At 42.5% G+C, this 27,517-nt stretch overlaps 1 protein-coding gene across 4 annotated transcripts in view; it reads left to right on the top strand.

Annotated features, from left to right (window-relative positions):
• The window catches only part of MAD1L1 (mitotic arrest deficient 1 like 1), a 527,150-nt gene that overhangs the window by 18,324 nt on the left and 481,309 nt on the right, over nucleotides 1-27,517 (top strand). For all 4 annotated transcript variants that reach the window (XM_075830343.1, XM_075830342.1, XM_075830344.1 and 1 more), the window contains exons 8-9: nucleotides 4,604-4,718; nucleotides 5,166-5,227. In XM_075830343.1, the coding sequence (XP_075686458.1) occupies nucleotides 4,604-4,718; nucleotides 5,166-5,227 (177 nt within the window). The remainder of the gene's footprint in view (nucleotides 1-4,603; nucleotides 4,719-5,165; nucleotides 5,228-27,517) is intronic.

Below are 27,517 nucleotides of genomic sequence, written 5' to 3'. Positions count from 1 at the left end.
TACTCCAAAGAACACACAGCGCTCCTTTCCTTCTGAGCCCTCCCATGGGCCCAAACGGCAGTTTATCACCACAAATGGGGTATTGCCGCACTCAGGATAAATTGGGCAACAAAATGGAGTATTTTATTTCTTGTGAAAATAAGAATTTTTGAGCTAAAATGACATATTATTGGAAAAAATATATATTTTTTGAATTCCCAGCCCAATTCAAATAAGTTCTGTGAAGAAACTATGGAGTCTAAATGGTCACATTACCCATAAATGAATTCCTTGAGGGGTGTAGTTTCCAAAATGGGGTCACTTCTGGTGGGTTTCCATTGCTTTGATAACTCTGGGGCTCTGCAAATGCGACATGGCACCCGAAAACCAAACCAGCAAAATCTGTACTCCAAAGAACACACAGCGCTCCTTCCCTTCTGAGGCCTCCCATGGGCCCAAACGGCAGTTTATTGCCACAAATGGGGTATTGATGCACTCAGGACAAATTGGGCAACAAAATTGAGTATTTTGTTCCCTGTGAAAATAAGAAATTTTGGTAAATTACATCTTATTGGAAAAAATGTCATTTTTTTTAATGTTACAGCCCAATTGAAATAGGTGCTGTGAAAAAACTGTGTGGTCAAAATGCTAACAACAACCATAAATGAATTCCTTGAGGGGTGTAGTTTCCAAAATGGTATCACTTTTGGTGGGTTTCCATTGCTTTGATACCGCTGAGGCTCTGCAAATGCGACATGGCACCCGAAAACCAATCCAACAAAATCTGGACTCCAACAAACATATAGCGCTCCTTTCCTTCTGAGCCCTCCCATGGGCCCAAACGGCAGTTTATCACCACAAATGGGGTATTGCCGCACTCAGGACAAATTGGGCAACAAAATGGGGTATTTTGTTCCCTGTGAAAATAAGAAATTTTGATCACAAATGACATTTTATTGGAAAAAATGAAATTTTTTTCATTTCAGAGCCCAATTCAAATACGTGCTGTGAAAAAACTGTGCGGTCAAAATGGTAACAACAACCCTAAATGAATTCCTTGAGGGGTGTAGTTTCCAAAATGGGGTCACTATTGGGGGATTCCTACTGTTTTGGCACCTCAACACCTCTTCAAACCTGGCATGCTGCCTAAAATATATTCTAATAAAAAAGAGGACTCAAAATGCACTAGGTGCTTCTTTGCTTCTAGGGCTTGTGTTTTAGTCCACGAGCGCAGTAGGGCCACATGTGGGACATTTCTAAAAACTGCAGAATCTGGACAATACATATTTAGTAGTGTTTCTCTGGTAAAACCTTCTGTGTTGCAGAAAAAAAATGAATAAAATTGAAATTCAGCAAGAAAAATGAAATTTGCAAATTTCACCTCCACTTTGCTTTAATTCCTGTGAAATGCCTGAAGGGTTAAAAAACTTTATAACTGCTGTTTTGAATACTTTGAGGGGTCTAGTTTTTAAAATGGGGTGTTTTATCAGGGTTTCTAATACATAGGCCCCACAAAGCCACTTCAGAACTCAAGAGGTACCTTAAAAAAAAGGCTTTTGAAATTTTCTTAAAAATATGAGAAATTGCTGTTTATGTTCTAAGCCTTGTAACGTCCAAGAAAAATAAAAGAATGTTCAAAAAACGATGCCAATCTAAAGTAGACATATGGGAAATGTGAACTAGTAACTATTTTGGGTGGTATAACCGTCTGTTTTACAAGCAGATCCATTTAAATTCTGAAAAATGCAATTTTTTCAAAATTTTCTCTACATTTTGCAATTTTTCACCAATAAACACTGAATATATCGACCACATTTTACCACGAACATGAAGCCCAATGTGTCACGAGAAAACAATCTCAGAATCGCTTGGGTAGGTTTAAGCATTCCGACGTTATTACCACATAAAGTGAAATATGTCAGATTTGAAAAATGGGCTCTGAGCCTTAAGGCCCAAACTAGGCTGCGTCCTTAAGGGGTTAAAGGCAGCATATTATAATAATGCCCTATATGCTATAATGCCAAATGGCACAAAAAATGTATTGTACTGTTAGGATAATAGGTTAGAATAATTTTTTTTATTATTATTATTTTAGACTCAGTCACCCTCCCTCACCAATAATTGGCCGCTGATCTAAATTGCCTGCATAGGTAATAGAGGGCTGCCCACATAGGTCCTAGTAAATTTCAATGCATAGCAATGTAAGGCCTTACTCAGACGAGCGTGTCTGATTTGCGTGCACATGAAAAAGGACCGTACTTCATGCAGTTCAGTTCCATGTGGCATCAGTTTTTCACGTCCATGCTTCTCGGCAAGCACATCCTATTTTTATTTTTTTTATCTGCATTTTTTTTTTTAGCAACTGATGCGTGAAACCAAGATCGCACATTGATGTCGTCCGTGTACTGTTGGTGTTTTTCATGCACCCATAGTCTTCAATGGGCGACGTCCGCAAAAACGGACCAGAATTAGACATGCAGTGAGTTTCACTAGACGGACACACACTCTGTGAAAAAAATACACATTTGTGCATAGCCCAATTGAACTGCATTAGTCAGTGTGCTGTCAGTTATGTAGCGCCACGGAAAAGTGTGGCATTTGCTCATAGCCGGGGCCGACTATAGGCTAGAGTGCGCCCTGTGCAGGATTATTTTGGCGCCACCGCCCGTATTACATACCTTTCACCAGTGGCGTATCTATATCCCTCTGTAGATATTGCCACCCCCCTCCCCTTGTAGATAGTGCCCACATGGTGGTCAAAAGTGCCCCCCCCCCAAAAACAAAAAACAAAAACAAACTTGTACTCACCTAGCCTAGTTCCCGCGACAGACAGAGCTGCACAGCTATCGTCGGCCATGTTAGGCATGCATCCTATGAGATGCCGAGACGGGAACCTTGCAGTGATGTCAACGCGCCGGCCTGTACAAGGATTCTGTCCCAGCGTCTTATAGGCTTTAGGCTTCACACGCATGTAGCCTAGTGAACGGTGGAGCAGGGAGCTGATAACTCCCTGCTCCGCCATAGTATTCAATTGCCACTGCGTCCTGAGGACACAGATACAATTGAATGTGTTTGTCGCCCAGGGCTTCTGCTTCTGCCCCGGATGCCCGGTGCTAATACCGCCCCCTTTACTCAAGAGGAGTGATGCACAGGTTGCACACCCTAAGGCCTGCCCTACCCATAGCAACCAGTCAGATGCTCTTATGTTTCTGTAGCACATTAGAAAACGAACGCAGCAACCTGATTAATTCTTATTGGCCACTGCCCCTTTTCCTTTCTGCTAATTTTGAGAAATCTCCAGTAGTGCATCTTTTCCTCACTTTAACCCCTTCGCGCACCACAACGTACTAGCACTGTCTGGCACGGCGGGTGATGTATGTAACAAGCTCACGTGCTGAGCCCGCTCCATACGCAGCGGGTGTCAGCTCTGTATTACAGCTGACACCTGGGACTAACGGCCAGAAAATTCGAGCACTCTCTTCCTGGCCGTTTAACCCCTTAAAAGTTTTGGTCAATCGCGACCGCAGCATCGAAGGCGTTAAAAAGAGGAAGACGGCCCCATCCGACAGCTGATCGGAGAGTTCATCCGTGGTCGCACAGTGTTGATGGTTGTCATGGCAGCCCGGGCTCCCAGGTCTGCCTTCACTCTCCCTCTGTTAAGCTGTGCCTCTGGCAGGGCTTAACAATACACTGCAATACTAATGTAATTTTTACAGGCTTCTGTGCCAGCGATCTAACAATCGCTGGTTCAAGTCCCTTAGGGGGGACTAATAAAATGTGTGAATAAAAGTTAAATAAAGTTTTAGTAGTGAAAAAGAAAAAAGATTAAAAGAAAAAAAAGGAAATTTTCCCATTTTTCTCTAAAATGTAAAAAGTAAACAAAATTGGTATCACTGCGTCTGTAAATGTCGAAAGTATTACAATATGACATTATTTAACACGCACGGTGAACGCCAATATCACTGTTTTTGGTAACCTTATCTCTCAAAAAAATATTAATAAGTGATCAAAAAGTTTTATGTATCAAATAAGGTAACAATAAAAACTGCAGCACGTCCCGCAAAAAATAAGCCCTCACGCAGCTCAATCGACGAAAAAATATAAAGCTTATTCCTCTCAGAATGCGGTGAAACAAAATAATTTTTTTTTAACCTAGGTTTTTCCTTGTAAAAGTAGTAAAATATAAAATAAAATCTTTAAATTTGGTATCACCGTAATCGTATTGAGCCACAGAATAAAGTTAAGCTGTTGTTTTTACCGCGCAAAAACGAAACCCGAAATAAAATGGCGGAATCGCAATGTTTTCCTATTTCATCCCGCATATAATTATTTTTTCAGTTTCCCAGTGCATTATATGGTACTTTAAATTGTGCCAATAGAAACTACAACTCCTGTCGCAAAAAATAACCCCTCACTCCGCTCCATTGGCAGAAAAATAAAAAAGTTATGGCTCTTGAAAAACGGCGAGTTAAAAACGAAAATGAGAAAGCAAAAAATGGCTCAGTCCTGAAAGGGTTAAGGCTGCTTGTGAATATGTAAACAATTGTTATTTTCTGGTACTCTCCACAGAAAAATGTTTAAAATGATCACATTATGTCCCGGCATTTATCCCGCTTTTATTTAGGGAAATGAGAGAAAATAACGCCCTGCTGAAAGAAGAGGTGGAATCGCTGCGCCGAGCAGCTGAACGCTATGACCGGATGAAGGAAGAACTGGTGGCTGCAGAGCTAGACAAGGAAGTAAGTGACGCATTGGTTAGCGTAATATTCTCTCCACAACCCCTTTCTATGTACCCTACCAGGGCACAGGGTCAATCTGTCGTTTAGGACCCTTCCATATCAGCCTCAGAGATCAGTTGCTTCAAACAGCAGCCCTGGCGGACCCCATCCTTGTATTGTGTGGATGGCCATTTCTTTGAATGGCTGCATGTAATACTATATTCCCTATGTAGCGGTCTCTGCCAGGGAAATGAGATGTCAACCACCCCAGGCAAAATCAGCTGTTTTCCAGGGGGTCTTCGGAGCGGACTGCTTTGTATTAAAAGGGTAATCTGTAACGAGGCAACACCTTTAATGGCGGTCAATATATGGGGTCTGCCATGTTATATTTTCCCCAGATAGAATAGGAATAATTAAATCTGTTTGCTTGCTTAGAAATTATTCTGAATGTGGCTTTTTATATTACAGAAAATACTTAAGAAATTGAAGAGCTGGGAAAACATAGAGCAAAGTACCGGTCTCCACATCAAGTAAGTGTCAATGTTTCAATAAACGTGTAAAGTCTCATGTTCTAAAAGCGTTAACAATCTGGAACATTTATAATAAAAAAAAAAATAGCGATACAGGTGTAAAATAGTGGCTTTATCCTTCGCTACCAGTCTGCCGTTTTTTTTTCTTCTCATGGGCGCTAGAAGAATGACGGCCATTGTCAGGTTGATTATGACCACACCATCTCTCTTGACTTTCCCATGTACGCTTAGTTAGGCCAATTGCGTATGAGTTCTGCATAACAGGTGGTAAGTTGCTGCCAGGTATCTCTGGTTTCAACTTATTTACCTGGGGTACAAAATATCAGGCTTGTTAAAGGAAGCCTAGAAATAAATATGTTAATAGAAGAAACGCTTACCCACCGTGTTTCTTTTGCCTGCATGATGTTCTGCATTTTCCATATGGAAGTCTTGCAGAGAACACAGGGGTTAATTTCCTCCTGAACTCTTCCATGTTTTTTATTGACAGACAGGTGAAGGGGCAGGGCTTATCTGAAGAGGCGGGGCTTAATCTGCCTGGTGTACTATAGCATTCAAAAATCGGGAGGGTTCTCGCTGTAGCCACTTTCCTTATAGCCGGTTGCAGATCTTATATATTTTATACCTATTCGTGTTCCGTTAAATTCCCACTTTCTTTGATCCTTGTTTCTGCAACAGCAGATATTAAGAGCCTGTTGGGCTGCCCCCATACACATTAAATTTTTGGAAGGATCCTCCATAAGTCCTACTTGGTCATTCTGCCTAGAATTATCCTTTTAAATGCTGCATGCACTGAAGGTTGATGGGGTGTGAGGATACACTCACTATTTCTGCTACTTATTGGTGGTGATTAGCATAGTCATGATTTTCTGCTTGTTCAGTCTCTGCACAGAAATTTCTCTGGTGATTTGCATTGTGGAAAGTGTCATCTTGACACCAGGCACTGTACAGGAATCTGATGACTGTCTCAAATGAGCTCCACTAAGCTACTAGCGGTGTGTCTGACAATCGGCTGTTGACTATTTCCTGTAGCAACCAGCAGAATCGTGAATGCAGCTCTGAAGTATAACACAGGCTGTAACTCAGGATCAGTACAAGATAAGTAATCCATGTATACAGTGACTCTATGAGCACAATAGTGAGTGCAGCTCTGGAGTATAATACCGGATATAACTCAGAATAAGTACAGGATCAGTAATGTAATGTATGTACATAGTGACTCCTCCAGCAGAATAATGAATACAGCTCTGGAGTATAATACAGAATATAACTCAGCATCAGTACAGGATAAGTAATGTAATTTTTGTACACTGTGACTCCACCTGCAGAATAGTGAGTGCAGCTCTGGAGTATAATACCGGATGTAACTCAGGATCAGTACAGGATAAGTAATGTAATGTGTGTACACAGTGACTCAAACATGAGAACATGTTGTAAATGACTGTGTGAAATAAACAGGCCATATTGTGTTGAATTTTTACATTTATTAAACAGAATGGCTGCCCCCTGCGCATAGAGACAACCAGGGGGGACACACAGGTAGCAGTCGTATATGGGCCCCAGCATCTAAGGGGCCCCAAAGGCTCCTCTGTCACGTAAGAAGACGCCAGCATTAGTAATGGTACATGGTAGGTGGGGGTCCTGTTACACATTCTGCATTGGGGCCCCAGAGCTACAAGTTACGTCTATGGAGACCACACACAATCTTCAGTGATCGTACATACCTGAATGATTTTACAGCTACATTTATGGGGAAAATATCTATTTTATTAAGACAACGATAATAACATACATAGAAAATAATGTTTCCTAGAACGTTAAGTCGTAAACACCCGACTGCTACCGACTCGGAGATTTTACAGCCCCATCTATGAAGGAAATAAGAATCTTTTTCTTTTAAAGAAATCATAAAGATACGGAGAAGAGCATATTTCCTAGAACGCTTATTTATTCCTAAATGGGAATATGAAGAGCCGGTGATTTACCAGTAAATTACTTTCGCCTGTATTCTACTCATAATGAAATCCAATTATAATGGTTCCATATGTGTTTACGATCTCCCTCGTAATCACCAGCATCTGTCACTCTACCCCTCCCCCCTCTTTCTTGCGTGATGTGAGGTGCCAGTTGTCGAATTCCGTCGGATGTCGGCGCCGGTACGCCGCCCCTCCTCTCCTCTCCTCGCTACTCTCCTTTTCTTGGTATTCCACCTAAGTGGCTTTCTGGTTGGTGCGGAGAAAAAAAAAAAAAGAAAAAGCTTTCACTTACCTCAAGCTGTTCCTGTTTAATGAAGTAATTTAGCAGCAGGAGACAAATGAAAATGACTGACAAGTTTTTTTCTTTTCTTTTCCTTTTTTTTTTTTTTTTGCTCCTGTCTAATAACATCTTCATTTTAAAATGAGACCATTCAGTGGAAACAGCGAGATTTTGATTGAACCACATAACATTGAGCAATCTTTCCGAGATTGAATATGTATTTATTAAAGGACGGCGGAAAAATAAAACTTAATTGCGCCCAAGGAAATAATTTATAGGCCATTCTTTAATAATTTGCCTGAGGCAGATTGCACACTGTTTCCAATTATAAAAAAGAAAGGAAAATAAAGACCCCTGTGGTGGTGGAAGTTTGGGGTCTGGGTGCCCAGGAGAGCTGCGGATGATGTGATTGATGTCGTGTCATAGTGATGGGGTAAGCCTTTGGTGGAATGGAGGAATTGTAGCTTCGTAGGCCCTACTATGTAGTAATGTGGTTTGTTTTTTTTGTCCCTCCTGCCCCGCTGTTACTATCATCGTAAGTTTCGTAATGTTGGCTTATCCATCTCTTTATTGTAATTTAAAGGGGCTGTCCAGTCCCAAAAAATTGATAGTCTATACTCAAGATAGGCCATCAATCTCTGATCAGGGGTTCGACTCCCTGCACCCCCGCTGGACAGCAGTATTGAAGGGGCCGCAGTGATCGTACGTGCGCTCCTTCCCCTCTATTCCTTATTTCCTTGTACTGTAAATCGCTGACACACTTGTAGTGGCAGTTCCCAGTACTACAGCCTCCTCCTATTCACTCCGATGTACGAGCGCTGCAGCACCTTCAAAACTGCTGATCGGCAGGGGAGACGGGAGTCGGACTCTAACCGATCAGATATAAATAGCCTATCCTGAGTATAGGCCATCAAACCTCAGCTTCGGTTTCCCTCACCATTGAGCTCAAGGTGACGGTAACCTAGCTAATGGTTTCCGTTGTCACCGTTGTGACAGGGTTCTGTCGTTTTGGGCGGAATCTATAGCGCAGTCGACTGGTGTGGAAACTGCACTGAAAATCCACAACAATTATATGCCATGTGTGAATGTGGCTTTAAAGTGATGGTTGTCCAACCATGAACACCGCCATCTCCGATGTATGGATGTCTTTAGTCCCATAACTTCGGTTTTCGCTGTACACTATAAATGGCTGCGTCGGAGAGATCGGTCTCCTGAAATCATTCCTGATATCCATGCAGATTGGTTACGGGAGTCCAGGCTTAGGGCCCTTTTACACGGGCCAATTATCGGACAAACGAGCGTTCACACGGCAACGATCAGTTGATGAACGTTCGTTCTTCGGCTGATTGCATAGTTTTAAATGCCCAAAATATTATGCCGACATGATAGAATTGTATGGGGATGAGCGATCGTAGTGACGAGTGTTCGTCCCCATACATCGCTCCTTGTGAAAGTAGCAAACGAACGCTCGTTGTACCGGCCAATATGGGTCGTTGTAATAGGAGTAGTCCCACTTGTGCTTATGTCATATGAACCTTTTAAGCCAAATAAATGCCACACAGTTTGATTAAAATTTTCCAGCAGGAAAAAAAAACAGTTTCTTGTACTTTTATGATCATTTTGTCACCCTCCATGGATTATACGTGTGCACAGTAACCAATCTGAACAAACAGAGATGCAGTTTAAAGCATGGTGAAAGAACACCGGCAAAGCAGCCTCCTGTGCCTCTGATATAATCAGTGAGGTGAATATACAGACTTAACAGTAGTCCAATAGGCTGTCTAGCTGAGCGGAAGTCACTGAAACGACCCTTGCCAGTGTGGAAAAGGATTTAGTAAGTAATAATTACCCGAAAAGGATGCGACTATATTCCATCTACGCATGCCGTTGTAAGAGTATTCGACCTGTGCTAGACTGTGACTTTACAAGCGTGCAATGCTTAGCAATTTGTGAAAAATGTATTTAGTCTGCAATGCTAGATAGTTCTTGAATTATCCACCAGATGGCGCCAGCTCTACTGACGAATGCATTTTATTCCCAAGGTTTCTTGTCCAGACATTTAGAATAGGGGCTCATTCAGACGAGCGTATAAGAAGTCCATGTGACTGTCGTTCAAACAACGGCCATCACACGGACTCACATACTTCAATGGGGCTGTTCACGTGACCGTTGTTTCAATGGAGCGTGTGAAGGGTCCGTGAAAAAAAAAGACTTGTCCTATTTTTTTGCGCTTAACGCATCCCACCATATACTCTAGTCTCTGGGGCATGCGTGACTACGCGTCCTGCGTGGGTGCACCTCGGACGTGGAAAACTGCAGTTTTTCACATGCGAGGTTGGCCACGTTCGTCTGAATGTAGCCTTAGGGTATGTTCACACGGCCAAATTTCAGACGTATACGAGGCGTATTTTGCCTCGTTTTACGTCTGAAAATACGGCTCCAATACGTCGGCAAACATTTGCCCATTCATTTGAATGGGTTTGCCGACGTACTGTGCAGACGACCTGTTATTTACGCATCGTCGTTTGACAGCTGTCAAACGACGACTCGTAAAAATACAGCCTCGTCAAAAGAAGTGCAGGACACTTATATACATTATATGCAGGACACTTCTTTCAGACGTTTTTGGAGCTGTTTTCTCATAGACTCCAATGAAAACAGCTCCAAAAACGGACGTAAGAAACGCTGCGAAAACGGCGCGAAAAACGCCGCGAAAAATGCGAGTTGGTAAAAAAACGTCTGAAAAGCAGGGTCCGTTTTCCCTTGAAAACAGCTCTGGATTTTCAGACGTTTTGGTTGACTACGTGTGAAAATACCCTTAAGGTTACTAGAGTGACCATAACCCTTGTAGCACGAGGAGGAGGGGAGTCAATTAAAGCTTCCAATTCGGATTAGATAATTTTTCAGGTTTTATGTGAATACAGCCTAATCGTAGAATAAAGTTAATATACAGGGGGGAGACTTATTACAATTAGTGCAAATAAAAAGTGGTGCAGTTTCCCACGGCAACCAACCAGTCTGCAGCATTCGTTTTCCAAAGGGTCTCTGAAAAAGGTGGAATCTGGCTGCCATCGACAACTACTCTGCTTTTTCCTTTGCGCCAGGTTTCATAAATCTCCCCCAATGTGTTTCAATCCCTCATCATTTTTAAGACTTCTGCTTGCAGTCACTGAATGGAAACATTCTTGTTTACATCCAGGGTCTGACATTCTGTCCTGACGCTATTGCACGGCTCATTACTATGGAGTGCTTTAACATGCTGTGCTGGTTAAAGACTTTTTCCAGCCTCTGCATTTAAAGAGGATCTGTCACCAGTTTATGAATTCCTTATCTACTACCTAATCTAATAGGCGCTACGATGCTGATAACTACAGTGCGATTTATTTTAAAAAAACGTAAGTTTGCAAAGTTCTGAGCATTTTCCTAAATATACTAATTTGACTATACTTCTCAAATAGGAGGTGACTCTTTCTTTTCACTCGTCATTCAGCTTCTCCCCCTTCCCTGCCCAGCAACATAGCGTGATCATATAGTATACAGCTTCCATTCCCGACTGTTTTCAGTGATATCTCCGGTCGTTTCACAGCTAGAACTGCGATCCTGGTGCCATATAAAAGTTTAGAATCTCCTCTTTCATATGTCACTGCTGTTCTAGGTGGTCCACAGCCGGAGATATGGCTATTTGAAGTGATCCCCCTTCCCTCCAGCCTCTGTCTCTCACACTGTGTGAAGCAGCTTCATGCTGATAGGACAGCGTCAGAGGCTGTGAGGAGGCTCCGCCTCACCAGAATCGCTGCTGTTACCTCCCACTTGTTTAGTATAACCTCATTTGCATATTTAGAGAAAAGCTCATAATTTTTAAAATAAAAAACTTTTTTGAGACACAATTTTCACTATTATCAGTGTGACAGCGCCTTTTAGATTAGCTAGGAGATAGGGCATTAGTAAACTAGTGACAGATTCTGTTTAAAAAAAACAAGTTTTCATTCACTGGCAGCAAGCCGAGATCTTGAAGATGGTGAGGAACTGAAGCACAAAGTATATAAGAAAGCGGCAATTTTTTATTTTTATCAAGTATTGATAAAGCTGTGACAGTCAAACCCCTTTAATTGACTTAAGACCAGACAGATTTGATGTCTCCATTCATTACCTCCCGAGCAGTGACGGATCACAGGGACTGGCTGTACGTACTGCGGAGTAATGGCTTCTAATGCTGCCTGCGTGGACGGCTGCCATTCTTTGAGGCATCTGGCTTCTCAGAAGATTTGTGGATTATATCCAAATGTCTAACACGGACTACCACTTGTTTCCTGCCAACTTTCCAGTGACGGGGCTTTCACTAATAATTGCTGTGCCGCTCATTACAAGCTGTAGCTGAATTAAATTGTTCTCAAAATAATTTTTTTTTATTTTTTTTTTGTAACTCCTTGTTTTTTTTTTTCTCCCCATCTTAATGGGTAACACGTAATGCTGTGGTATTGTAATAAGTGCCTGCTCTCAGGGCCGGAGCCAATTCTAAAACGCTGCATTACACTGATTGCTGCTCCAAAGCTGGTTTTATATCCAAATTACAGCAGCCGGGAAAAAAGTGAAAAGTACCCGGCTACCAAAAAAACCTGTACTCGGCATGAAAATAACGGCAGCTCATTCATTAACCCCTTAAATAAAAGAATCGCCAGTAAATGGAGTCCTTGGGAATTCTGGAGCATGTCCTACTTTACGGTTTTACGGGCCGTGCTCCAAATCGCGGGCTGTATGCATGAGGTCTTAAAGCGCGCCTCTTAAAAATGCGCGCTATGCTTTTCATTCACTTGCAGGCGTCACACTCAGGGGCGTAACTAGAATTCATACGGCCCCATAGCAAAAATTAGATGGGCCCCCACCACCTAGTGACAGGAAACTGAAACAGCAGCTTATCTAGTAATAATTAAAAGGTATGTATAATAGAGCTATGGTACCCACTTAGTAGTGCTGGATAGCAAACAGACACCAACTTGTTCTCCACATAATAGAACAATTTTCTTGCACCAGAGTGGGACCCCTCAACCTCTGGGCCACTATAGTTACGCCTATGGGCACACTCCATTTATTTCAATATGGGGTGGAATAGGAGGACATTTGGAATACGGCTGCGCTTTACTTCCTCCCTGGTGAGAGAGAGAGGGCTAGATTAATAGTGAATGATACACACAGAGCTAGAATAACTGGAATAGCTTACCCAAACAAAGAATTGCAAGCACTCTGTGTCTGTAGAGGGGACCTGATAGTTCATAATGTCCTGTAATTACAGCAGCATCAGCAAGACATCAAGCAGTGGGTTGCTGCATACTAACAAGGGAGGGGGAGAAGTGGCACGTATATTGTGAGCTAGCAGGCTTGTAGAGATAGTGACCGTGACCGGGCTGCAGCTCCATTGTATCTGTTGCATTGCAAACAAAAACAGCCTACTGTTATTAAATTCAGAAGAAAGAGAGGTGTGCGGGGAAAACAGCTGAGCTCTGGAGGTACTCACAACAATGCAGCCCCAACAAATTAATGTAAATGAGAAATTCAGCTGCCATGTATGTATATTAGTGTATACTAATATATATCTATATTTTAATCTTTCTTGTCATTTGTCACTTTGGCTGCTTTGCCCACTGGGGCACTCGGTGCTCCGTTTTTGGCATTGATTTAACTAGTGCGTTGCGTACAGACCCTTCTCTGAAGGATTGATAATGTTCCCGCATCTCTGATCCTTGCTTGCTGCATCCAGATGACACTATGCGACTGCCCTACTGCCTGGGGCTACTTAGATCAAGCTGGAGCCTGCTGATTTTGCTCGGCACAGAGAAGGCGAAATAGGGACAAGACTGGTCTATTATTAGAATCCCCTCTCTCCTTTTCTTATTCCTTCTTTTGTCTAGCAGATAACCTGTGAACGAATGATTACAGGCCGACGGTTAGTTTAAAGGCTTTTCTCAAATTTGTTTATATATTTTTTTTTTAATATGCCAGCTGTGAGTGAATGGGAAAATGGGGTTATTCAAGAGAAAATCTGAAAGCATGCTTTTTAAGTGTGGTGTTTTGTGGAGCCCCCCTAGTGATTTATAATGAATGCATAGACACGTGTAGAAAAATTGTTGTTTTTTTGCTTGCTTTGTGTGGGTGGGCTCTTCCTTGTGTGACCTTCTTACATTGGTGTAGTTTCTTGCTGCGCGCATAGTGCGGTGCATCGTGCTCAGAGTATAACACTCCACTTCTGCTCCCCTATTACAGCATACAGTCCCACAAAGAGAGTGCAGCTGCATCCCCCTCCTCCCTGCCTACTGTTTAATATAAGGATATTTTGGTAACGTAAAGGGGTTTGCCCATGAAGGACATTTATGACATATCCACAGGATATGTCATAAATGTCAGATAGATGTGGGCCCCACCAGTGTAGCTCAGCGGGTTACGCTGTTTCTGTAACTCCTGACCATGTAATCAGGAAGTGGCCGGGAGTCAGCGTGAACACAAAAAGCTACAACAGGGTTTAGGGGACACCGTTCTAGAGATAGCTGTCCAGAGGTGGTACCCACATATATCTGACATTTATGACCTATCCTGTGGATATGTCATAAATGTCCCTCGTGGGAAAACCTCTTTAAGGGTATGTGCACACACACTAATTACGTCCGTAATTGACGGACGTATTTCGGCCGCAAGTCCCGGACCGAACACAGTGCAAGGAGCCGGGCTCCTAGCATCATACTTATGTACGATGCTAGGAGTCCCTGCATCGCTGCAGGACAACTGTCCCGTACTGTAAACATGATTATACTACGGGACAGTTGTCCTGCAGCAAGGCAAGGACTCCTAGCGTCGTACATAAGTATGATGCTAGGAGCCCGGCTCCTTGCACTGTGTTCGGTCCGGGACTTGCGGCCGAAATACGTCCGTCAATTACGGACGTAAATAGTGTGTGTGCACATACCCTAAGAGGTTTCTGAACATTTTTAGAGAACCTACAGGAAAAGGGGTATTAGGCTTCTGGAAGGTGAGGAAGATACCACTTCCCCCTGTTTAATGTGCTACTTTGTATAATGATGGTTATGGCTAGGTAGGTACAATAATGTGGTTGAAAAAAAATATTTTTTTTTTTTTAGGTGATTTAAATGGATATTCTCATTTTGGACATGTATGGTAAATCCGTATAATATGCCATAAATGTCTGATAGATGCGGGTCCCAGCTCGGGGACCAGCACCTATATCGAAAATGGGGGTCACGCGAACGCGGCCTCGCCTGGTGTGGCAGCCGCTGATCTGCAGAATCCAGGCAGGAACTAGTGAAGAGATGGCTGCGCGCGGCTCTCTCCATTCTGTTGTATGGGAGTTACGGGAACAGCCGAGCAAGCGCTTCTCCGCTGTTTCCGTAATAATACAACTGCATGGAGAGAACCGCACGCATGCACGGCCCTCTTTACAATGATACCTGCCTGGATTCAGTGGCCGCCACAACAGGCTAAATAGGGGTCGTGTGACCCCCCCCCCCATTCTTGATATAGGTGCTGGGACCTGCATCTATCAGACATTTATGGCATATCCTGTAGATATGCCATACATGTCTAAGGTGGGAAAACCCCTTTCAGTGTATCCAGTATCTGTTATAATCTATCCAGCACTGCGGCCAGGATCTCACTATTGACAATAACATGATTTGTTAATATGTGATATATTCATAACTTTGCCATTACCAGTGTTTAAAGGGAATCGGTCACCAGCATTTCCCCTATTAAACCAGCAATACCTGGTGGTAGTGGGTGAAAAATCATTTTTATGTAACCTGTAATTATCTTCCAAGTCGGCTCTGTACCTTTAGTAGTCAGTCTCTTAATGTTGCGGTGCTGTATGCTAATGAGCATAAGAGTCCTATCTTCATTCCTCAAGCCTTTCCAAGTTAACCCCACCTCCTTACTTTTGATTGACTGCTCCCCCCCTTTCCCCCCCACATCACACACAAAATCCTGCACTTATGCATCGCTGTTCGGGTGCGTGCGCACAATGGGACATCATAGTGGTGCATGCTCACTAACTAGATTTGAGGCCCAGACGAAGCAGGGAAGGGTGTCAGACCATACATGACGATCTCAGACGAGATTTTGGAATTCCGGGTGGGCCAGTTTTTGTCAATGGGCGGGCATAAGAAGAGGAACGAACAAGACTAAAACATTTACCATAAAAGGCGCTAAATGTTTGCAGACCGTTATTTGAAGTCGGAGTTTAGGAAAGGGGATTACGGCAATGAACTTTTGACAGCAGCGGCCAGCGAGGGGTGAGGAGAGTTCAATAGGTGAATTGCTGGTGACCGGTTCCCTTTAAGACGCTACCCAGGGCTGGCATTCACATAATAGGTGCCAGGGTTTTGTAATTTGTCCTGAAGCAACCTGGAAATACATGAGACACTGTTAGAATTTTTGGTGACTGAGAATCTCTATAAATGTTGTTGGGTTTCTGCTGAACTGATGATACAAAAGGGTCACACTCCGGAATATTTGACATGGTTTGTCGGTAGCCTTTGGCGATCATGTCAATTTATGGCAGCATAAAGTTCACTTTAGCGTTTACATTTCCACATAAATGACTGTTTCTTCACACCATTGTGTTATTTATCAATCTGCTAATTTGAGGTCAAATATATATAATTTGTGGTTAACTGTATGTTCGCCTTTGCAGTGTATTTTTTTTAATTGCATTTAAAATGAAGCAACTTTTGCAAATAGTCTAGATTTAAAAGCCCCTACTGTCTGAAGTATACAGCTCTTATGCTGACCCGTGTCCCCATGGTTACAGACTACAAACAAATCCTGTGTTGTCTGAGCTTTTAGTCATGTGCTACATATTCAGTCATGTTATTGACCCAAATTTAGGATGTTACCTGGTCAAAATTTATCGTTCTTTGCATCCTGATCCTCAATGTAATCTGCGAGTCATCCGCATAAGTGGCACGCTGTCCGCAAACATGGTCCGTAGTGCATCCGTGTTTACCGATCCGCAAAAAAAATGGAGGCTACGAAGGATATTACGAACATGACCCAACACCTTGAAAAAGTCACATGATAGCTCAGTTGCCATTTTCTTGGGGAATCCCCTGCCGTCGCATAGCAATTCCTCTACAATTACGGACGGCTATGGCTGAACATTCGTAGCCGTCCACAATTTCGCACGCGCTCATAGACTTCTATGGGCGAGTTTGTGCCACAATTGCCGACAAGAATAGGACATGTTCTATGTTTTTGGGATCATTTCTACGGCCCGGACGCATATCCGTAAATGTGGCCTATAGAAATGAATGGGTCCGCAGTTTACCCGTAATTACGGATAAAAACGACAGTGGTGTGCATGGGCCTTTCGGTGGAGACTGACACAAGCAGAACTGTAGCAGAGAGGGAGTATGTGGGGGGAGGGGAGTATCTGCGTAACATCGCAGATTTACATGCCATTCATTTACGCTATACTGGCTTCTATTACTAATTTTGTTGGAAACCATGATAATACATGTTGCTTCTTAGTGAAGTGGCATTTACATAGTGATGGGGGCCGAGTCATATTGGGGGGCAGCAGCTGTAACGTCTGGGTGATGCTGCACTTTTACGATTCTGCTTAGAGGTTCAAAGGAGGAAGAAAAAAAGTAAAAATTAAATGCAGTCAGCGTGCGGACCAGGAGCCGGGGTAGGCAGGTATTGCAGACTCTGGTGCCTCCAGCATTGTGTTCTGCTAACGTTTTATCAATAGATGGTATCGCAGCAATTTGCCGCCTCTGTCTAGCCTTGATTGCTCTGTTAACAAAAGAGAGTTTAATACATAAAAGGAGAGGCTAACCTGCAAAGACTGCGGGTTGGGGTGCGCTGGATTTTCAGTATAGACAGTAGACGGATAAGCAGTTATTTAAGGTCAGCGGTGCCAGGAGATAAGGAAGATGTATGCTGTTAATGTAAAAAAATAACCCTATTAATATTTTCTCTCCGCACTTCAAAGAGCCGACGTCTCGCTCCCTCCGTAGAAACCATCTCGACCAAAATAATTACACAATGTTTAACAGGGGTTTATTAATGAGTAGTTGATTTTTCTTGAAGACGTTTAACCTGTTATGGCCGAAAATGTTTTTACATTTATAGATTAATTATTTTTTTTTGTTAGGCAATGATTTTATTATTCTCCATTATGGAGACCTTTTATAAGAGGGTAAATGGGTTCTGATTACAGGGTCTACAGGAGTCCAGCCCCCATAGGATAAGAATCAGCTGATTATAATTATTTATATATCATCATGATGTCACATTCCAAGTAAAGAAACCAATCTACGACTGTAGGGTTCCTTACACTGCCCTGCCCGACGTGGGCCATGTAAACGAGCGCAGATCAACATGACAGCTGGTTGACTGTCGCTCGTTGGCTCTTTTCACGAGGTGCTATGTTTGGGGATGAGCGATCGTTACTACCATCGTTCGTCCCCATACGTTTCTATCATGTCGATAGCAAGTCTCCCTGTTCACACATGGAGATGTGGTGCCAGCAACGATATTTTCTGCTGCATAAACTATGCGATCAGCCAATGAACGAGACCAATAATTGGCCCATGTAATAGGGCCTTTAAGGCCCCCCTACACATAAGATTAATGTCGGCTGAACCATTCAACCATCTAATGTGTATGTAGACCTGCCGACTCTCCCCCCTGACATATGTCGGGCATATCGAATTTCATCGCCTGATCTTTTTGTTCTCAAGGCAGCTTCATAAAGAGGATCTGTCACTAGTTTATTAATTCCCCATCTCCTAACTAATCGAATAGGCGCTATGATGCTGATACCTACGGTGTGATTTGTTTTTTTTTCAAAAACACTTATTATTTGCAAAGTTATGAGCATTTTTCTAAATATGCTAACTTGGCTATACTTGCCGAATGGGAGGTGACTCTTTCTTTTCACTCTGGGCGGTGTAATGTTTTATGTACGTCTCTGTCCAATCAGCATACAGCTTCTCCCCCTTCCCTGCCCAGCAACACAGCGTGATCGTATAGTATACAGCTTCCATTCCCGACTGTGTATTCAACTGCTGATTCCTCCGGTTGTTTCACAGCTCGAACTGCGATCCTGGTGTCATATGAAAGATTAGAATCTCGTCTTTCAGATGCCACCAGAAGCACGGTTCCGAGATATGGTTGTTTGAAGTGATCCCCCTTCCCTCCAGCCTCAGTCTCTCACACTCTGTGATGCAGCTTCATGCTGATAGGACAGCGTCAGAGGCTGTGAGGAGGCTCCACCCCAGAAGAATCGCTGTTGTTGATGCCCATTTGTCAAGTATAGGCAAATTTGCATATTTAGAAAAAAAAGCGTATAACTTTTTCAAAAATAAATTGGACACCATTTTCACCTACATTATCCGTGTAACAGTGCCTATTAGATTAGTTAGGAGATGGGGCAATACTAAAGTGGTGACAGATCCTCTTTAAGGCCCTTTTATACGGGCCACTGATCGGGCAAACGAGCTTTATGAATGCTCGTTCCCAATCATTGCCCTGTGTAAACGCTTGTTCATTGGCTGATCGTATCGTTTATGCAGCAGAAAATATTATAGTTGTCGGCAGCACATCTCCTTGTGTAACAATGCAATCTGAATGTGGAGAATGCAATCTGCCCCCATCCCCATTTCCCCCTGACATCTGCCTTAGGGCTTGTCCACATGTACCGGAATTGCTGCGCATTTTCCGTCTCGGAATTGCGGACCCAAAATACGCAGCAGAATACAGTAGCAGCAAAGTGTGTGAGATTTAACAAATCTCATCCACACGCTGCGTAAAATTTCCAGAAATTGACCTGCGGTGCGTATTTTACCGCAGCGCGTCAATTCCTGCTACGGAAAGTGGATTGAATTGCTACGTTTTTCAGAGGAGATGTCTCCATCTCCCAGCATTGAGAAAAACGCAGCAAAATCTGCGCCATTTTTCTACAGTAAAAAACGCAGGAAATGGTGCGGTTTTTGCACAGCGGAAATGCTGCTAGTTTCTGCAGGATTGCTGCAGACATTTTCTGCAGCAATTCCGTTGTGTGGACAAGCCCTAAAAGGGACATGCAGGAGGCCCCCATACATATATAAAAATGTCGACAGGATTTCAATCTGAGTATGGGCACCTTAAAGGCAATAACTGAAGAAAAAACATCTTGCAGTCAATGCGGCATCTTCCCAGTCTTTGGACTAAATATCTGAGGTCAATGGCAGATGAACCGTTATCACCATCATGTAATTAAGACATGACATATTGCAATCATTTTATTAACAGGCAAGGATTTCCCGGACTTCAAATAACCTGAATCTTCCCTGGCATTGTTGGCATGAGCGAGCATTATTTGTATCAGAAATAATTTGTAATCTACTAGATAGTTAAAGGGGTATTCCCAATATAATATCGGCTTCGAGAATATTCATCGGCGCTCCTGGAACGGCAACACCGCTACATTATAGTGCCATGATAGAACGTGTGTTGCAGTTCCAGAAGCGTCGTCGAATATTCTTATAACCGACTTGTCATTATGCATTTCAGGTGATATTGGCCGTAATATTCGTGCAATGTGCCCATACAAGTTCGAGTAACAACCGATGAATGGCCAGGAGTGATGTAATGAAAATAATTTTGATTTCCAGCACTGGTTTGTCCAGGAAAGCAACGCCCGCTTGCCGTTAACCCCCACCTACTCTCCTGCCCTGTGGGTTGGCATTGTTGCCCGATCCTGTGTTCAGCCTGAAGATAAGGCGCTTCACACACACGCGGAGGAGGTCGGGGAAATCGCAATCGACCAAAAGATTATTAAGCCAACAGCTATATTATGTGTTTGGGCAGCCTTGGAATTAAATCATTCTGCACAGTTAACTACTTTGTCTTTATAGAAGAGACTGGGACACCAACTGGGATCAAAATGTTTATGCGTGTTACGCCAAAGTTTCAGTGAAGCATCCCTTAATGTTGAAAGAACAGCCGCACATTAAGGGGCACATTACACACATCACTTCATGATTTAAAAATGTTTACACATTAGAGATGCCACTTGATCAGCCCGCATTACACATATTAAATGTTGAGGGAAAGCAGCATTGACCTACCTGATGACATTCAAAATAAGATAAAGCAAAGGAGAAACAACAAGACCCTCTCTGAGAGCCCTGCTGACTAATAAACAAGCAGTAGTGGTATCATATAGTATAGCAAGATTATTTTATTTATGGCTACCCGTTTCTATGCTGGACTAGCATCTTCCTCAGTCCAGCATCAAAACACTATGCCCACCGGTCGGAGCCCAGCTGCAGCAGACGTACTATATTTCATACCCACCCCGGGGTTGTGCCTGTCGTTTGTACAACCCGTTCAGGTAAGCACTTTTTCACTGCATTACTTCACCATATTACGAATAGATGACCTTCACAGTGATGCGCTATATTTTTCTTCTTTAGACATTCAAAATAGTCACGGCCCGAAACGATGCAGAAGGCCATGATGTTGCCAATTAGCGGCCAAATGTCATACTACTCCAACTTACATATGCTCATCTAGGTAATAAACATCCAAAATCATTTCAAGGATGACCGTTTCATCAGGTTTTCTCACACCAATGACTAAAAAAGTTGGCTGTCTTAAAAGGGTTGTCCGCTTTGAATGATCCCATTCTGTTAGAAGGGTCCTTCAATGATAAGCAGATCACAGGGAGTCCTTCTCTGGTCACCTCTCCAGTTTTCAGTAATCTGTAGAGAAAACGGGTAGCAAGTGTTTAATACTCCTGCAGCACCACCGCAGGGGAAATGAGGAATTACACCATTCAAGGGGAAGGTCTGTGTAATACATGAATGTGCTGGGTCCTCCAGAGAGAGATTCTCTTTGTATCTGCTCTCCGCTTTGGCACATAGGAGTCCTTAATTGAGGATTTCCTTTTATAGGTTATTTGAAAATGGGTTTTCTAAACCAGACAACCTTCTTTAAGAAAATGTTTAGACATTTAGTCCACCCCCGCAAAAAAAAAAAAAAAAATGTTTTCCCACCATATGTGAGATTGAAATTATTATTATTAAAAAAATATCTAAATAAAGTTCTATATTAAGGGCCGCTCTGTTTTTGATTTGCCGACTATTCGTTTATTGTTTTGGGAAAAATCATTCTGAATATGACAAGTGTAAGGCCTAATGTAGCCGCGAAAGCCTCTGAGCAATAACATCTTCAGACATCACTAGGACGCGTCTACAGAAGACTTGGTCAGCACTTTCTGTGCAGGGACTAATTGTCATCGGGCCTTTGCCTTTACATGTGTTAAGTCACCAGAGCCTCATCAGTTGCCGTCCTTTCTTTCCGAGAAGAAATCTTAGCTCAATATCTAAGTCTGAATTTCCCCGAATGGCCCAATTCTGTCTACGTTAATTTGAGCATGTTACCCCAGGCAACGTTTCCTTCGCCTTCATCTGCTTCTCTTTTAAATAATCCTAGGAGAAGGTAAGGCACGTCTGTCCGACAATCTTTTTCAGAACGTGGGATTTCTAGACAGCTAATCAACAAAGATGCCCCCCCCCCTTAATAGTCTTTCAAGTAAATTTCCGCTAAAATTGTACATGAAAATGTTTTACGTTCTCTAGAAGAAATGAGGAAAGTTAGGGTCACTTTTTATAGAGCAGTTCTCATGGATAAAGCTACATAAATGGTGCTAAGGTTAGTTAAATGACCATTCCCCTTTAAAAAAATGGAGTTGCTGAAAACGGTATTTATCCATTTGGACGACAAACATGGCTGCTAATACATAGTTGTCACCCTGCATTCCTGGCGTCCTGAACGGTAGATATGACCATGCACACAAATATAGTGGAGGATGCAACACTTCGAGATTTCCATTCATGGTGTGGGGAAAGGTGTGTGTGACCACCTCCTATAAAGCATATAACAGCGGCCATATTGGGTGTTTCCCAGAAATGGCTATTACTGTGGAAAGGCTGAGTAGGATTTTTGATGGCTAGACAGAAGGCGGCGATGCAAAGATTTATATATTATATTTTATATATGTGTGTATATATATATATATATATATATATATATATATATACACATACATACACAGGTAATGTTTTTAATTTTAGTGAGAAATGCTCAATAATGAATAATTTGCTTCTGGTCTTCCTGCTGCTCTGGAATTTTTTGCCAGCTTTTTTTAAATTTACAGCAGGACAATCCCTTTTTGTTGGAAGGGTCCCCCAACAATATGCTGATCACTATCCCACTGCTGGGACCCCTAGTGATCAGTTGTAATCTGTGGGGATACCTGACAACAAGTGTACAATTTCCCTGCAGCACCACCACAGGTGAAATGAAGCATTACACAGGTCTTCTTAAAATCAACGGGCTGTCTGTGTAATCTGCATGGATGTGCTGTGTGCTCCAAAATGAGAACCTTTTTCTAGCCGCTCTCTACTCTGACTTATAGGTGAGTAGAGATTTTCTGCCACATCAGTAATCCTAAGTAATTGCCATGTTCTTTTCATGTCAAATTGTTAAAATTAGGTCTTCTTGTGAAAGCTAGGTGACAACAAATATGGCCGCTATTCTAGTTCTATGGATGTGGCACTCAGCTTTCCTCAACTCCTGAGTGGTAAATCTTCCTAGTGATGTGGGAGGATGCATCATTGCTTAAAGGGGTTGTCCAAGTTCGGGACTGTTTTCTATACTGATGACCCATCCACAGGATAGGTCATCAGTATATGATCGGTGGGGGGTCCGACACTCGAACCCTGCACCGATCTGCTGTTCCGACGGCCTCCGGGCGCTGGAAGTCTTGCAGTGGTCAGTGCCGGAAGCAGAAGGATCTGACAACTGTTATATAGCTGCTATATAGTGGTTGGAGCCTTCCGCTGCCGGCACCGACCACTGCAAGACTTCCAGCGCCCGGAGGCCGTCGGAACAGCTGATCGGTGCAGGGTCTGGCTGTCGGACCCCCACTAATCGTGTAGTGATGACCTATCCTGTGGATGGGTCATCGGTATAAAAAACAGCCACGAACCAGGACAACCCCTTTTATAGGGTTATTCCAACTTATAGCATTTTTCACCTATCCACTGAAAAAATGCTAGATTGGTGTGGGTCTGCCTGCTGGGAACCACACCAATCACAAGAACAAGGGTCCCCAGTCCCCCAGCCACAATATGGTGGCTAAGAAGACTTTGAATGGAGCGGAGGCTGGGCGTGCGCTGGATCGCTCCAATCAAAGTGTCTGGGGCTGATTTGAAACAGCCAAACACAGCCTAGAAACCATACTGCAACTGTTAATACATTATTTGCTATGTGCTTATAATGAACACATACACTATATGATAGTTAAAGGAGTTTTTTTTTTTTCTTTAAAGGTGGTCTGCAGGATTAGGAAAAACATGTAGATTCTAAAAGCAGCGCCTCCCCTCTCCATGGGTTATGTCTGGTATTGCTGCTTCATTGAAGTGAATAGGGCTGAGCTGCAATACCGCACACAACCTGTAGACAGGTGTGGCACTGTTTTTGGAGGAGAGTAGCCATGTTCTATTCCCGTACAAACCCCTCTAGTTTATCTGACTTCTCTAATGTTTGCGGTTGTCAGCAGTGTGGATACAACCTTGTACTCGCGTTCTGTTCCATACCCTGAGATTGTAGTTGCTGGGCTTGATCTTAAAGCATTATTTATTCCATCACGCAGTGGGACAATTCCGAGTTTAACACTCATAAATATTGTATGTGTGTTCTTAAATCAGAGCTGCATCTGGGTAACGTAAACCTAATTGCGCTCATTAATGTCTGTACACTAATCCTTTTTAGTATGAAATATTACGGCTGCAGCTTTTCCTCCGAGGCGCAGTGATTTGTGATATGAGGCCTTGTGCTGGTTTTGTATATTTTTGTCATATTACTCATTATATGAATAACTTCCTTCACTCATTGCTAAATAAAATTAGAAAATCTTCCTAGGGTGAAATTCCTTAGGCCAGGGATGCTTAAAATACTTGAGAATTTAGTTGCTGTCAAGGGGAAATGTTTTATATGAGGCCGGCAGCAAGAACGTCCAAAACCCAAAGTTAAATGCAAGCAGCAAATTTCTCAAGTATGGCACATCCCATGAGCCTGGGGCTTCTTACCTGGGCATAGTGTTCAGAATTGTAAGTGGGGAGTTCATCCATCTCTGAATAAGGGGAAGGAATACAAAGGCTGCAGAATTTTTTATTTTCATCAACTCTGCTTGCTGTCATAGGTGAAAACCTTTTTCTTTTTTACATCCAAGAGGCTAAAAGCCTCAACCGACCTAAAACTTTTCACAGTTGAGAATTCTGATCCATTCTAGACAATCCTGTGTGAACGAAGTACAAATGTCCTGATCGTTTGCTACAATGTATCAGTAGAGGTAAAATGTATTGACCTGTAGTCCAGGCTGATTGCTGACATTGGCTACAATAATATACACCTCTCAGCTGTGACAAGTATTAGGTCTGTACAGGTTTAGCCTCTGGATGTAAACACGAATGTTTTCATTCACTGACTGCAAACAAGGGGGTTTAAACATTGCGGCCAAATGTTAAAGTGTAACTAAACTTTTTAAAAAACTTTGACATGTCATAGTGACGTGTCAGAAGTTTTGATCAATGGGGATTCGAGCAATAAGACCCCCACCGGTTGCTAAGACAAAGCGGCAGAAGCGCTCGGGTGAGTGCTGCGACCCTTTATGATCGGCTTTACTCGGAGCGGTGTACGGTGTCCGAGGAAAGCCGATGAAAAAACGAAGCTGCACAGCGCTCACCCCAGTGCGTCTGCCGTTTCGTTTTAGCAATTTGTGAGGGTCTCTGTGCTTGGATCCCCACCGTTCATAACTTCTTATAAAGGCACTATGACATGTCAAAACTTTTTTTTAAAAAGTTGTTACCCTTTTAACAGTTTATAATTAAATGTTGAAAGGGTCTACATACGTAGCATTGTGCTTTGTGGCCTTTTTTAAGCATTTTTGGAATCCGGTAGGCAAGTATTCAATTCTGGCCATTGAAATTAATGACCAACTATGTAATACATGGATGAACCTGGTCCGCCAGCTGCTCTATGTTAGCGGCACTGTATCTGGCTAATAGAGAGGGTTCTTTACTGGAGGACCCCCCTGGCCCCTCTATGATGTCCATATTCCCTATAGGGAATTTAATGGGGAGTTGCTATTCCCATCTGATATAAGATAACATTGTGCTGCCAGGGAAAAAAATAAAAAATCTGTGTGGTTTATATCATGTTGATTTTACTGCATCGCGATGGTTCACTTTTAGCTATTTTTTTTGGTTTGTTTTTAGTGTCTAACTTTCCAGTAGTGTGTGTGTGTATGTATATATAGTTTAAGCATGTGACTGTCCCCACTTCACAGCAGGCTGAGCAGGGCTTTTGAATTTTTTTTTACTTAGTTAAAAGTCGCCAAACATCAATAAAAAGAGGAATTAATGAAAAACCACTTATGAAAACGCTCATCTAAATTCCTCATTTTGGCTTTTCAAAAGTTTCAAGGACGTTTTAATGAGCATTCTTTCCGGACTCTTAATACATCCCACAAGTGCCAGTGTGCGGAGCGGAGGGTTCTATTTATTTATTTATTTATTTTTTTCTTCCTTAGCTGTAATTTATTGTTTTTTGTTTTTTTTTGGACAATTATATATTGAAAACAAATTGTGGAAATCCTGAGCAGTTAAGCGTGAACAGACCTGTTGATAATGCACTTTTTTTTTTCTCCGTCCTATTTGTGCAGCCTTATTTCCTCTCTTCATTAGCGAGAAATATGCAAGAATTAGTGTAGGTATTTTTGAGCCGTGTAAATCGACTTTTGTCTGTATTCCTTAGGGGTTTTTATAATATAGATATCGTGCTCTGGAAACGGAATGTTGTCCTCAGATTCACTACATGTTTGTTCTTTTGTTTATTCCCCTCTGTGTATTTAATTCCGGTTTTATTTCCACAGGGAAAAACCAAATCTGCATTTTTCATTTTTATTGTCATTTTATAGATATATTTTTTAATTACAGATAGTAATATAGTCTCACATAATAATTCCTGTCTGGATCAGGATTTTTGCTAAACATGCAGAATTATCTATTCTGGAAGAAAAGATGCCTAGTGCCTAGTTCAGGGCCTGAGGCTGCGGAGCATGACTTCTTTCTTTGGTATTCTCTGTAGGTCATGCGTCCATTTTTTGCTGGAGTTTTTCTTTTAAAGTGTCCCTCCGATGGTAATCTCCCACCTGATTTAACATTGGGCATGGAGAGACTGAATGCTGGACGGTACACAAAGCCCGGGGATTATCGTGCATGGGTTTTGTTAGTTAGAACACACTGTTGGCACAGCAACTCTACCACCCTGGGTGCAATAGCGCTTGGTCAAACCCAATGTCCGATCAGGCGGCAGATCGCTATTAGGGGATGACTACATTATGAAAGCTGCACAGTGATTGGTTGCTATGAGCAACAGGGTTATTTTTCTGTCTCAAGTGAGGTGGTGGTGCTATGCCTTGTGCAGGTCCTGAAGGGGTGGAGCATGACACTGGCAATCAAATAACACTAAGCTGATAGGTGGGGGTACTTGTTCTCATTGAAGAGACTCGGTGTATGGAGACTTATTTAAAGGCAATTCTCCATGGGAAAAAAGTATGCAAATGAACAGAGTTAAAGAGAGAATCTCTGTCATGCACCGTCCTACTGCACTAGGAATGTTAGTCTGGAGTGTTCCTTTAGGTTTTTTGTATTATTTTTTTAATTTTCAAAGGTATAACCGAGTACAAGTCATAGCATGGAAATTATAGGTAAAAACTATACATTACAGAAATAATTCCAGTAGTTATTTTTCAATGCTATATCTGTTTATAGGAAAGCAGTGTGTTAATTTAGCCACCATGACCGCTCCCGCGTGGGTTAGTCCCCCTTCACATTACGTTTATTGCGCTGCTTTTGGGGTAGACGCCAGGAAAAGCTTCTGACGTATACCTTAAACGCAGACAGATGCCCTAACGAT

Source organism: Rhinoderma darwinii, chromosome 6, assembly GCF_050947455.1.
Source record: "Rhinoderma darwinii isolate aRhiDar2 chromosome 6, aRhiDar2.hap1, whole genome shotgun sequence".
Lineage (NCBI taxonomy): Eukaryota > Metazoa > Chordata > Amphibia > Anura > Rhinodermatidae > Rhinoderma > Rhinoderma darwinii.
The sequence above is the reverse complement of the archived record's forward strand: the minus strand, read 5'-3'. Positions and strand labels throughout refer to the sequence as shown.